At 31.7% G+C, this 14334-nt stretch overlaps 1 protein-coding gene across 1 annotated transcript in view; it reads right to left on the minus strand.

The window, feature by feature from the left end:
- The window catches only part of SEMA3A (semaphorin 3A), a 225140-nt gene that overhangs the window by 33500 nt on the left and 177306 nt on the right, over positions 1–14334 (minus strand). The window contains exons 8-12 of the mRNA XM_037837473.1: positions 14173–14287; positions 14010–14079; positions 11368–11512; positions 7765–7984; positions 4745–4836 (exon numbers count right to left, since the gene is read on the minus strand). Coding sequence (XP_037693401.1) covers positions 4745–4836; positions 7765–7984; positions 11368–11512; positions 14010–14079; positions 14173–14287 — 642 coding nt within the window. The remainder of the gene's footprint in view (positions 1–4744; positions 4837–7764; positions 7985–11367; positions 11513–14009; positions 14080–14172; positions 14288–14334) is intronic.

Genomic DNA, 14334 nt, shown 5'->3' on the forward strand with positions numbered 1-14334 from the left:
ACTGGTTTTGATTACCCTCTGTGTGCTTCAGAATTACACACCTCCAACTCAAACCCTGATATTTGAGCTAATAAAAGGATTTTCTTAACAAATTTAAGAAAATCTGCCTGAGACACAAATGAGGCAAATGATTTAGGATGTAAGTTAATTTAAATGGGAAAATTGAGAGATTTCCAATAGTTTTCCATTTTTATAGCTTAAATGAATGATGTTAAACATTAAACGTAATAGTTTTCTATGGGAATCTGCATCAATCATAAAAGCAACTATGATGAAATGAATGTCTATCATGTTCTAATTTTATGTATGCAGGGATATGATCTTTAAAATACAGTAGTGTTAGATCTCAAAAATCAAAGGTAATATACACTGCAGATTTACAGCCTTAAAAGACAAAGCTGAAGATATTTATTTAGATTTGTACAATATTGGAATCAATTAACCAAGAAAGAAAATTTAGAAGACTTAGAAAAATTATCCACAGAAACTCCCTCAATTCCAAGTGTTTCATGTGCAAAGTGAGTATTGTGGTTTTGTCAGCAGCTAACTTCATGCTTTCATGAAGGATTGCATGAAATAAATTTTATAGACAAGGTGTGAGGAAAGTGCTCCTTAGAGAAGAATTGACAACTAGCGTTAATTAAGCAAAAAGTTAGCTATGTCTAAGTTCTTAAAGATGAAGCTGGTTACTATTAATACAATTCATGTTCATTGACAATATAAAAAACCAAGTATCTATATGGCAGCTGAAAATGAATTATTGCATACATAAATTGAAAATACAAAACAAATCCTAATACACGTTGGACTCCATTGGTCATATTATGATTTAAATATTCTTAAATTGATATCCTAGAATCCCTTAATTAAAGGAACCTTATTTATTTTATGGACCAGAAAATTAATAACATTTTCTTATTTGCTGCCTGTGGTTGAATTTTAATAGACGATATACAAAACTTTAATAGACGATATATAAAAGACGACATCCATTTAAATAAGATTTTTTTTCTGAATAATAGCTGATAGTAAATATGACTTCCATTTAAAACATTTAACTTTATAGGCATTTTTCCATGAAACTGGTTTCAATGGCAAATTTAATTGGTGTTCAAATAAAAATGAAATGAAAAACTTAGCATCCTTTCAAGATTTTCTATGATTCCAATTTAACATCTTTTTTTCCAGATACTTTAATCTAGTCTGTATTAAACTTTCACACTTTCAAAGCTTTTCAACCTGCTATTCCCAGGAGAATCTTACACAGTTTACTAAATGCTAAGCACATGGACACCCCTTTAGAATGAGTTAATAAGCTAGGTTTTGGAAAGCATCAATTATGTTTTAAATTTGAATGAAAATTAAACTCTTTCATTTGTTTGCTCAGCTGTTCATGGAATATTGCATAAATTGGTTTCAAATGCATGTGTTGTGGAAGTTACTGCCTTGTAATCCTCTGTAGTCAATAGGACTATAAATAAATCCCATTGTAGTAAGTGTCTTGTGACTTGATGGAACACTTGTCTGTCTCAAAAGTAAAACCTTCTCTGACTGGTCTGGAAAGAAAATCCACACTGACAGGCTTTTATATCTTCTGGATATTTATTTTAAAAAAATAAGGAATAGACATGGAATTTTCAAACATTTTTAAAGATTTTCATTTATAACCAGTAACAAAAGCTACCATATATCAGTAATCTTTATTTAAAAAAAAAAACACTAAAGGAAGAACAATCTTCCTTTATGATGATGAGATGAAGACACTGAGGCTCAATTGACTTTAACCAACGTGCTAAGAATCACACTGTACATATGATTCAAATTCATTTCTGTGATTGCAAATAATATTTGGAATTGTATTTCATGTTTTAATGCCTAAATGCCATTTTGAATAATGGCAATTCAAAGTCATTTCTGGACTCCTATCCCAAATGCCAATTTTATTTCACCCTTTATCACCTATTAAAAATTTTACTATAAAATGGAAATTTTATTACTGAGGAATATTTTTCTTTCTATATTCTGATTGGGGTTTGATTTCATCCAGAATAAAAGTACCTTGAATGTAATAGTAACCACTGGAATGTTCCTGTGATTAGCCAGGGTGTTTTCCTTAACCAACCTCAAAATGCTATGGCCACAGTACTGGCTTTAATTCAGGATTTTAGATGAGGTTTGGTTATTCAGTCTAGCAGAGACACATAATGAACATAGTCTTATGGAAATTATATTATGGTAAAATGAACTGGCTGCTTCATATTAAATGTCTCCCTTTTAAAAATCCAACACCACAGCCCCAAATTTGTTCCTGTCTATTTACCTTGTCAAATTATCAGAGTGCTCAGGGTGACCTTATTTTATTTTATTTTATTTTAAATGGATTGACTTTCAAGGCTCAAACAGAAACTCTGAAACTGTAAAATTTCTCTGCTTGTTTTACTGTATATGGCAATTGCTTTAATGTGTTGTGTTTTTTTTCCTCCCGTGGTAAAATTAAACAGTGTGACAGTGAAATATTCCAATTGCTAGACCACAATATGTGTATGAACTTTTCCTGATAGAATAGAATGTTGAAAGTAAATATTTCTCTAAACTCTGTCCAAATATATTTTGTCTACTTGAGTGCCAAAGAAATAGTAATGGCAATAATGCATTGCAGAGAATATGGAAAAGAATGACAGTTATCTATGGAAAGAGATGTGTTCCATGTTGCAAATAATCTCTTTACAAAATCAAAGACTCATAAATAATCATTTACATACTAGCACAATATTATCCTAAATACCACACATGTCATTCAATAGATACAGCAGGTATAAGCTGCTTATGTATTTCTCTGGAAACTGCAAAATGTCAACAAAATCTAATAGATATTAAATATTTGTGTTTTCAAAATTGTTGGCTTCCATTGACTTATGATTTTATTAAAAGTAATTTAATTGATCAACTTAAATAATATACTCTCCAATTGAAAAATTTATTGTATTGAAGAACACTGCATATCAACTTAAAATCCCAGAGATATGAGGAACTAAACTTAGGTAGATTATAGGGCAACTACAAAATTATGTAAAAATTCTAATTCATGATATCCCAGAAAACTATTAGATGATAAAAAAAAAAAAGAACATGATGTTTAAAATGGCATGGTAACATTTAATACAATTCTACAGGAGAAAATGTAATTGTACTAATAATGAATTGAATCCTTGAAACTGTGAGGTATAACACATAAGACTGTAAGTTGCCTGAGGTCAGTGAGCATGTTTATAGTATCCATCTCTGTATCACCAGAAATTAGCATTGTGCCAGGGCCATTGTAGGTACTAATGTATATATTTGTTAACAGATGAATTAATGAATGAAACCTCTTTTAAAAATGCATGACAACTCAAGGGCAATAGCCAAAGGAACCATGACAAATACAAGAGTAAGAGACTGGAAAATAATTAAGAAATTCTTAAGATAACATATTATTTTAGTGTCTCTTGTGACTCCATTTGCAACAGTGGTGGCAAAATAAATATATGTAATTGGTATAGTTTTTTTTTCCTACCAAAGAATAATATGGACATAAGCAGCAGGATAACTTGTGTTCCCAGTTTATCTTCCTCATACTCTGGCATCTCATTTTAAGCATTGTCTCTCTAAGGAAGACCTTTAACTTCTGACTTGCCCCAATTTCATTTCTCCACCAATACTTGTTCATTTATTCATTCATTTAATAAATATAATTGAGCACATATTTTGGGCTCTGAAGGCACAATAATGAACACAATACAGCAATTTATTTATCCACCCTTCAGTACCCAAGATTTGTTTGCTAAATCTAGATAGACTCTATATGCCCAAATAGTCCATTCAGATCATTTACATTTGGAATATGTAGGCTAATAGGTAAATGAGTAAATACTAATATGCTACATATGAACAAAACAATGGATACGGTAAATAAGTATTGGCCATCACTATACCAGACTTAAATAAAATAGGGTCAAAGTACCTGATTTAAAAAAAAAAAAGCATAATAGAATTGTGATGATTTTTACTCTCCTTAAGATGAAAACTGAGGATTAATAGAGAAGGCAACTGGAAATGTTACTCATTTTCAGTTTAGCTAAACTAAAACAATATTAAAAATAAAATCTTGAACACAGTGCCTGGCACTGACCTTGCTGATTTACATATAGTGTCCCTTATTCTTCCAGTGTCCATGTGCGTAGACAAAGTAATCTGTTATAACAAATTTGCTATAGTGAGATAAAAATTTCAAACTTTCTTTTGCTAGCAAATGATTTCTTTAAGGAACTATGAGAATACAATTCATGAATAGTCTTTTAAAAGGACTGAGATGTCTTCATTTCCCTATCATTCTGAATATTTCTGCCTGAATACATTCAGGGAAGGCACATACCATCCCACTTATGCCATAAAGTGTAAAAGAGCAGAATTTAGGGGAGAAAATGGTTTGTTCAATGAGTTAACTTAAAATATAAAGTGCAAATCATATATTTTATCATTGAAAAAACAAAATATGAGCCAAGAATATATTTCTTTACATCTTTAGATTTAACTAGTATTGAAAGCTTCAAGGTTTATTTTGACTAGTGTCTGGCTTTCTAATTGACAAGCTAATTAGAAGGGTATGCTGGACTACTTGTCCATACCAAGTTCAGTGTGCAGCTGTCCTGGGGAAACAATGTAAAACTGAACTTGTTGACACTTGAAATTAAGCAGCACTCACCCGAAAAACTGTCATTTCTTCCAGCAAAACTTCTTCTAAATCATGCCAAGTTTCCTTAGGAATTGAAACTACTTTAAGAACGGTCCCAACATCTTTGAAAGAAAGAGGGGGTGGGAGAAGAGCACAATTTAAATAGATCTGAACAGAGTTTAGTGCTAACAGATAGGATCTGTATTTGTTCAAAAGACCGTTTTTATCCCCATCTTCCTTTTAATTTATTTTTGTCAGAAGTTAGTAAAATATATATTCAAATGAATGCCATGCAGTTAGATAGCTTTTAAGAGTGGAATGAAAGGAACTGGATTTTTAGAAATATATTAAGCTTTGAATGAGGTTTTATCCTGAAGATATATACATTTAAAAAAAAATGTAATCATCACTACAGAAGTTGGCTAGGCTGGGTTAATTACTTTTATTATTAAAAATATATATCTCCTTAATTATCAGGTGTCTCAGAAAAATATACCTAGAAATAAATTGCTAGTTTGACATGACAGGATTTTCCACTTTTATTATGAAATCATGGTTCTACCATGAAGACGAAATGTAGAGGTAAAATGCAAGGAATTTTGTTAAACAACAAAAGTAGTCAGAGCTTCAGAGTGTCAGCTGCTCTTCCTCTTGTCAGTTGAAAACCTTCCATATTTAAAGGCCCCTAAATATAGCTAAATGACCAGTAAGTGATAAATGACAATAACCTGATCCTTCCAAAAAACAGCTAGCATTACTTATTACGGTGCTTTTTTTCAATAATTCACACTTTGGTTAATTAATTTTGGAGTACTAAAGGAATTTAAAATTCAGAAACATAAAATAAAAAAATTTAAATTTAATACATTTTATAGTATTCCAAACATTATTTTTTTTCTAATTTTCACTGTTAAAGAGAAATTGTTTTAATGACAAGAGCTGTCACTTTTACTCCAATTTTAGTTCAGAAGATATTAATTTTCCAGTATTTACCAGTATGTTCCTATACCTTGATAGTATGAGGAAGAGGGCCTTATTAAGTTCAAAAAAGTTCAACTCTACAATATTCCAGTCTGACAAAACTTGATCAATTATTTTTAGCTTCAATTGCTTCATTTTAATCAATTTATCAGACTATTTGAAAAGACAATCTTACCAGTAAAGAATAATTTACACCAGAAAATAATCCAATATATTCATGCCATTAATAACCATTTTCAAGGGACCTGCCTGATGTGCTGTGTCAGATCAATAAAGGTTGCCATGTATCCTTTGTAAAGTTTTTTTAAAAGTCCTCTTTTAAGAGGATCTTTTTATGTTTATAGGACCTTAGGCTACTTAAAACACCAAAGATTAAAGGTAAATTATGTTAATCTACTCAGGGGCTCTGATCAGGTCTCTGGTACCCAAGGTTATCTGTGTTCCAGATCAGTTTTACAGAGTAGTATTTCAAAGAACTTCACACAAATTGAATCAGATTACTCATCTAGGATCAATATACTATGATGTGCAACTTAGTTAAAAGATAAAATTACTGTAATCAATTTACTTTGCTGACAGATGATCCTGGTCTGTGCTGACCGATACTCATCCACATCATCAGACATTCTGCATGCTCATGAAATTGGTGCCTTTAAAGCCAGCTTGAGTCCAAGAGGAATTAAAAGCTTATGGTTGGGTTTTTTTTGGCCAAATAGCCAGAAACAACCTTTTGTTGCTTTGACAATGAGTGAGGAACTTCTCAACAAGTGTAAGTCAGAGGTGAGGAAGAAGGCAAGTGTCACATTATTGAGTAAACTTAAATTACTCTGCAGATTCATTTATAATTTGACATTGTATGATAGACTGATACTTACTGAAAGGAAAGATTTAATGGAAATTATGTGAATCTACTCAGGACTCTAGTATCAGATCTCTTGAACCCAACCGCATCTTTAACTATCATCTTCTATATTCTAACGATATTTATAACCAGAGTTGATACTTGCAATTCACTGGCTTTTACAGTATTGCAAGCAATCGGACCCTGAGTCTCCTTGGGATCCTTCTACTTGATAGAGAAACTTTCTCACCCATAAAAGTAGACTGTAATATATTACTGAGAACCTGACACTTTTACACCTGATAACATGAGTATTCACAATTTCATTATAAAACTTTAAGTCTTTAAAGCACTTACTGCACAAGTTGCCATTCTGGCTGTAGTTAATGCAATTTTTTTCTCTGTTTCTCACCAAGGGAAAATAAATGTTATTATACCAGGTTTCAGTGGAGCATTCACTTGGTTGCCCATTGATTTATGTCAGTTAACAATGTTAATGGAGACTAGGAATTTATTACCTTGGAATCTGACCCTAAGTAGCAAGTTTCAGATTTGTAGCTAGTACTTTCAAAAACAGTATTATTATTAATGGGAGAAGAAGAAAAATACAATAATTGGAGTGGAATTCATTCTGAAAATATGCCTGCAAATTGTTTGTTTCTAATCATATAATTAGTAAAAATATGTTGTTAAATTGCTATGGAAATGGATCTGAAATGGATCTGATGATTCCTTGGGTTAATTTTGTTGTTGTTCTCATGAAGTTTTTTTTCCTTTCCTTTGCATGGCAGAAACACAAATTTTGTTGCCAAAACTTAAATTCCCCTATGGTAATTTAAATTTTATAAATTTTGCAGCAATATATTCTGGAACCATTATTAAATGTCTTGGGGATTTCAAGGCATGGTTTTGAGCAATACATTGTTCTAAAAAGCCACTGGCCAGAGAAGAGTTATGATTTAATTACGGACACTGAATAAGCTAATAATTAGCTTTACCGAATTACGTTTATCAACTTTTATTAAAAAGGAAATTTATTTTAAATTAATATGTCAACTTACCTAAAAAGATAATATATTTGTAATAGTAGAATGTTCAACTTTTCTGGTCATTTTTTAAAAGGTTACCTATAGCTTGAGAGTGAATATAAAATCTGCTTTCAATTCTGAGTATAATCAGTAAAACAGTGTTCTAGAAGGAAATTTAGTGCAGAAGTTAAAACATTTACCTGTTCCGATAAACATGACATCATACTGGCCATCTTCTGCATCCACTCGATCTACTACAATTTGTGTGAACTGATAATGTACATCTGTTTTGATCATTATCGGTCGGTTATTAATAGGAAACACTGGATTGTACATGGCTGGATGACTTCTTGCAAATGTTATAACATCATCAGGAAGGTCCTTTGTAGAGTCAAATCCGCCAAATGTTTTACTGGGACACTGTTAGGATAAAGGGGAAGAATACCTTTTGATTAAAATCTGGAGGATTAGAGTAATAAATTGTATCATAACACATAGCCTAAGTGGTCTAGGAATTCTTTTTATTTTTTTAAGTTTTTTAAAAGATTTTTTATTAATTACATAACTAATAAACTAAAAAATAATACTTTCACTTAAATTAGTAGATGCAATATATAGTATATATTCCCTAAACATATCTTAATTCTCAGTGGGAATTAATTATGTTACCATTTATTATAATGAAAATTGCAAATGCATCCAGTGAATTCAGTGTATAGGAAGAGTTTGATGTCTCAATTTGTGATACCACCATATATTTTATTTATGTGATAGTTGAAATATTAATATTTGAAATAATGAATGGAACATGTTACAACCAAATGTAGTTATTCATTAGAGAAACTTAGAATATTTTCTTAGATACATTTATTTTTTTCCTATGGTATCACACAAAAGTACAAATGCTTTTTTCAGACTAAAAGTCAATATAAACTACTCTTCATTGCTTTGTTTGTTATATAAACCCTGAATAAAGTACCATAAATAATTTAAATAGTTAAAATAATTTTAGAGATAAGCAGAGGTGTTATTCAAAGTATTATACAAACTGCATGACACGGAAACTGACCCCGCAGTATGGGAATCATGGTCAAGCAGAACAGATGATGGCCATAGAGAAACACTGGTGTGCACTGGCATAAAATTACCTTTAGATATAAACACTCCACAGAAAGCAATGCAACGCCAATGAGAAAATTCAGATTTCACTGTGTCTCTTTTCACTGTATCTGATTATGAAGTACAAGCATTCAGGTACTATAATATCTCCAATCTCTTGCTTTTTGTTCTTACATTTAAGTAATTTCTGCCATTTAATGTAAAAGCTCGGGAGCTAAAATGTAATTCAGAGAAGTTCCTGATCTTACAAGAGGCTTAAAAGGAGAAATCAACTGTCTTTGCCATTACCCTGATACAGATCATTAATAATTCATGAGAAATGAAATAACTAAACTTGTTTTAAGTGAGAAGAGTATATAAGTGTGTGTGTATGCAATACAATAACATAACAGTTAAAAGATTTAAGGATTTACTTTTTGTTCACTTTTTAAAAATTATAAGATTACCTACTTAATGTTATACAAATATATCTACATAAAATAAGGAAATAATAATAAAACATTTTTCATTACATTAAAATTATTCCTGTGCTCTTCTACTACCATTAAAATAGTTTACAAAAATTTAGAAATGTGTGATTGAAAATTAAAGTATGGGAATTATTTATTTTATACTTTTATCTTACAATTTGTTTATTCCCTTGCTTTATTGTCCTTTTATTTTGTCTCTAGTACTATTTAACTTATAAATTTTTCTTTGAAATAAAGAAAATACTGTTGTATGGACACATTGTTTGGAGGTCATTCAATATGTTTTCCCCCAAATAGTGTTGATGGAATGGTATTCTCATATGACACCTTTGGGGATTAATAAACTCATTCAGGAGAACTTTATTCACAGAGTTAGGTGCCAGCCATCTCCTACTGCAGTCCTTTCCTAAACTCTTAGTTTAGGCAATACTTTCTGCTTCTATGTGACTTTAGCACCTGATCCATATTCTGGCTTAATTTCCTATGTTAGTTATAAGGACTATGTATGAATAGTGGGTGAGAACGCAGGCTCTTGAACCAAACTGCATGGACTGAGTCTGGGCTGTATTACTTAATTTTTCTGCCTCAGAATCCTCATCTGTGAAATAAGGACAATGCTTGAGTTATTGGGAATTATATACATTAATAAGCATAAATCTCTTAGAAAATTTTCTGGCACACAATAATTTTATATTCTAATTGCTATTATTAATTATGAATATATTGTTCATATCTTCAAATCAAGAAATGAATTCAAGTTTGTAGCTCCAACTGGAAGCAGTGTGTATCACACAGAAGAAATTTCATCAAGTTAGTTGTAATGAAGTAAACTAAACCGGAGTCAGTTTATATTTGTAACACACTGGCATTACTTAGCCATAGAGTTATACAGTTGTCTACCCAAAACAATTACCATTAAGAGATGGAGTACATATCTTAGTTTTTTATAAAGCCCATAAATATCTTAGTTTTTAAAAAAATCCAACTTGGCTCCTTGTAATCAATAGATATTCCGTTTTGTTCATTTATACTTCTGAAAGCTTATTTAGTTGTTTGTTTGTTTTTTGTCTGAAAGGTCCATAAGCTAGAAGTGTAATCTTTGTAAAATGCAAACCTATAAGTTATCATTATACATAATTTTAGCAATGCAGGACAAACAAGAGTATTTAAAATATCATGTATGTTACTTGAACTTAGGGGAAAACAGATTGAAGTAAAATTGTAGTAATGGCTATACTTCAAATGCATAGTTTCTCGTCATATGAGATTATTTCCTTAGAGATTATTTACGGTTAGAAAATATTGCTTTTGAATGGATGGTTCTATCCAGATATTCTATTACCTTTGCCATGAATTTGACAACCACTTCACCATTCCTACCATATCTAAGTCTCTTTCTTTCTCTCTCCTTCCTTCCTTCCTTCCTCCCTCCCTCCTTCCTTCCCTCCTTCCTTCCCTCCCACCCTCCGTCCTCCCTCCCGCCCACCCTCTCTCCCTCCCTCTCTCCTTCCTTCCTTCCCTCCCTCCTTCCTTCCTTCCTTCCTCCCTCCCTCCCTCCCTCCCTCTCTGAATTTCAGATTCAAAGCTGGTTTTATTTTGAATTCTGCCCTAATGTGTATTTTATATATATATACATTATATATGTATAAAAGCCTGAGTGTGCCCAGGTGAGCTAGAGGAAAGAGGGCAAGCTTGGCTGAGTCAGTAGCAGAGTCTATTAGAATATCTTGGCTGTACTGTCTTCTGAGATATTTTAAATTTCTTGTTCACATACTTGAGTGGTGCTTCCCATTCCCATGGGAGGATACTGTTAGATTTTATTTTTTTCTCCAATCTAGTTTGCAACCCTTGAGCCTCCACTACAATCATAGAGAATGGGTCCACGTTTACTCTTAATTTTTTCACCTCTTTCTCTATGAAGATCCTTTCCACTATACCCCATTTAGAAAAGAAAATAAATAAGACTAGCCATTCAGTTTCTATTTCTCAAACATTATGGGTATTAATAAATGATAAGCACTGAACTTAAATACAATCTGTAAAGAATATGTTTTTAAATGTGAAATTCCATGAAATCACAGCAAATCTTTGCCTTGCTCCCATTGCCTTGGAATCTTTCTTGTACATTATCTGTATTTAAAGTCTGTATCTAGCTGAAATTTTTTTTTAAACTTGGTCAGAAATATTCATACTTTAGAAACCTGGGCCACTTACAGTTCCTGGTCGTGGGTAGGGGACTCTTCCCTGAAAAGGCACCCACTGGTAGTTGGGACCATCCCTGTGAGCATATGGACCGAGGAAGACCCTTCTCACATCACTCATGCTGTACATACACACAGCTGATCCCCTGAAGATGTTACTAAAGAGACAGAAAACAAACAAAAATGCCAGACTTTCATACAATGCCAAGAGAACTCTGTGGATATTGGGTTTTAAAGTTTCAGATACCAACTTTCAAAACTTGAATATGAAGTTTTAGCAATCTCAAATAGTTTGGGATTTTTTAAGTCACACACAGTATATATTTTAATAGTACACGAGAGAACAAATTATGATTTCTTAAATGTAAAAGCCATGAATGAAACTGTTTTTAGTATTCATACGATATATATATTACCATCATACATTTTATTTTGATATCAGTTAGAAATGAAAATATAAACTTTGGTAATACGTTAAGCCTGCAAGCTTCATGACAGAAACCAGGGAACTTTGAAACAATCAAGAATGTGTGAGAACTTATTTTGTAAGCTGAAATTGGTGCAGAAAATGAATAGCCAATGTCAAATAATGTGTTACATTATATTATTTTTAACTCCCAAGCCACTAAAAATATTAGATCAAATAACTGTCTGATTTTTGTGAAGGCATTTAAAATCATCTCTTTCCAATACAGAAAATGATTTTAACTTAGTAGCTATTATACCCTAGTCAAAGAGGAGAATTACAGCAATTATCCCCATCATTTTGTGAGACAAAAATCAGGTAATTGAAGCAACATGGAAGTTTGCCACTGAGCTGCCACAATTTTCCATTTTATTTTGCTTAAATAAATAAACCTTAAGACAAGGGATTCTAAAGATATAAAACAGTTGTGCACATTTAAAATCTGGAATGCTTATCTTTTAACTGATCTCCTCCATAGAAAATTACATATAAGTCAGACCAAATGAAAAACATATGTTCCTAAAAGTTTATTATTGTAAACTTTTTGCATATGGACAATGTCTGCTAGACCTCAAGCTTCATGAGGGAAGGGACCATGCCTGGATTCTTTTCTGGTATGTCAATTGCATATTGTTCAGTACTTGATGCACATTAAACTTCAATAAATGTTTGTAGAATTAATAACAGTATCTCAGAATAAATAAACTAACACTTGTTTCACACATCATATGTTGTAATCTTTGTTACATTCCTGTTCCATTGTTACACATTTTGCTTACATATATTTGAAATCATTTACACATTTTGCTTACATATATTTGAAATCATTTACACATTTTGCTTACATATATGTATGAAATCATTCACGATTGAAAGATCTGACTACTAAGTTACAGCTGTTAAAACTCACCCACAAACATTCATCTCATTGAAATACAGAGATGAAGTCATTTTATCCATTAAGCTGGTGGTTAATGTGCTTCACCTGGGAACTTGTTGGAAATGCAAATTCTCAGGCCCCATCCCATTTCTACTGAACAGAAACTCAGGGTGGCCCTGCATTTTAATAAGCTCTCTGGGTTTTCTGATGTATGTTTGAGTTGGAGAACCACAGAAGAAATTGATTAATATTTAATTTGTGCCTCCCATTCTTTACTTTAGATGTCCTTTTGTTTTCTTACTAAAGGGGAAGAAATATTTAGGTATGGGAAATTGTATAATAGTTTTAATAATATGGGTTTCTCAATTTACACATTTTTAAAATTATTAAGCAAACATTTCTAAGCAATTTGTAATGGATTTAATATTTACATACTAAACCAATGTTAACATTGCGGTTAATCTTTTTCTTTATGCTATCACAGTCCTGTGCAGCAGAGAAGATTATATGTGAAAAAATCATAAAATTAAACATGGTTTTCATTTACTGCTTAGTTTTTTTTTTAATTGAATCTTTTTATATGATTTTAAAAATCCAGATTACAAGGGGGCCAATATAAAACCAAGTTATGTCTTTAAAAAAATTTTTTTTTAAATCAGATTTATATACCAACTTAAAGCACTTGAAAAAAAAAAAAACTATAATTGGAACATTCTTCATCACTGGAAGTAATGATTTTAAAAAGCACCTAAAAGCGATTTAATAGTTTTGTTCATGAACAATCAGCTTTCCCCAGACCTTCAAATTTCTACTTCAGTTGCAGAGATGAGTGCAGGAAAATGTAGTGAGGAATAGTGAGTAGAGAGGATTACTTTAGTCATAATGGCAAATTCTAGGTTAAGTGGAGTATGTATGTGGAGTAGAGAGAATTGATTTAGTCATAACGGCAAATTCTAAGTTAAGTTTTTTCCACTTTTACTATCTATCACTAAAACTACTGGCAAAACTCAGATTTACATTTTTATAATATTCTACATTTCATTCAGTTTTAAAACCAAAATTATATATGGTTTTGACAAATTTTCAAACCATATCATTATTATAATGTATCGTGATGAGATTCTTTGCTAAAATTTATTCCGCCCCTGCTCCCTGCAAAAAAAAGAGAGAAAACCACTACTTAAGTCATAACCTGTCTCAACCCAAGAAAAGCAACATTGTTCCTTTCAAAATTTCTTTGCATAAATTATGGGTTGCTGAAAAGCAACTAAAGGCCATGACGTTTCTATGATAGTAAAACTTTATTTACCTGGACGTTGTAAAGACTCCATACACGATTGGATTTTTAGGATCTTTGGAATTCATTAGGAATACATCCTCTGTTTGAAAACAAAATTGGGGAAAGTTGCATTTTTGCCGGTCATTGCAAAGTCTGAACAAACATTTTCCATACAAATATACCAGCTACTTACGCAACTCATCAAAATGGGTGTCAATGCCATTTGGACCTGGCACAGAGCAAATCAGACGAGCTTTGAGGAAAGTTGTCCATTTATTCACCAGACTTCTGTGACCCCCAAAGTCATTCTGAAATAAACAGGCATCAGTTTTAGAAATTATGCATGTAAATGGTA

This window comes from Choloepus didactylus, chromosome 5 (genome assembly GCF_015220235.1).
Source record: "Choloepus didactylus isolate mChoDid1 chromosome 5, mChoDid1.pri, whole genome shotgun sequence".
NCBI classification, from domain to species: domain Eukaryota; kingdom Metazoa; phylum Chordata; class Mammalia; order Pilosa; family Megalonychidae; genus Choloepus; species Choloepus didactylus.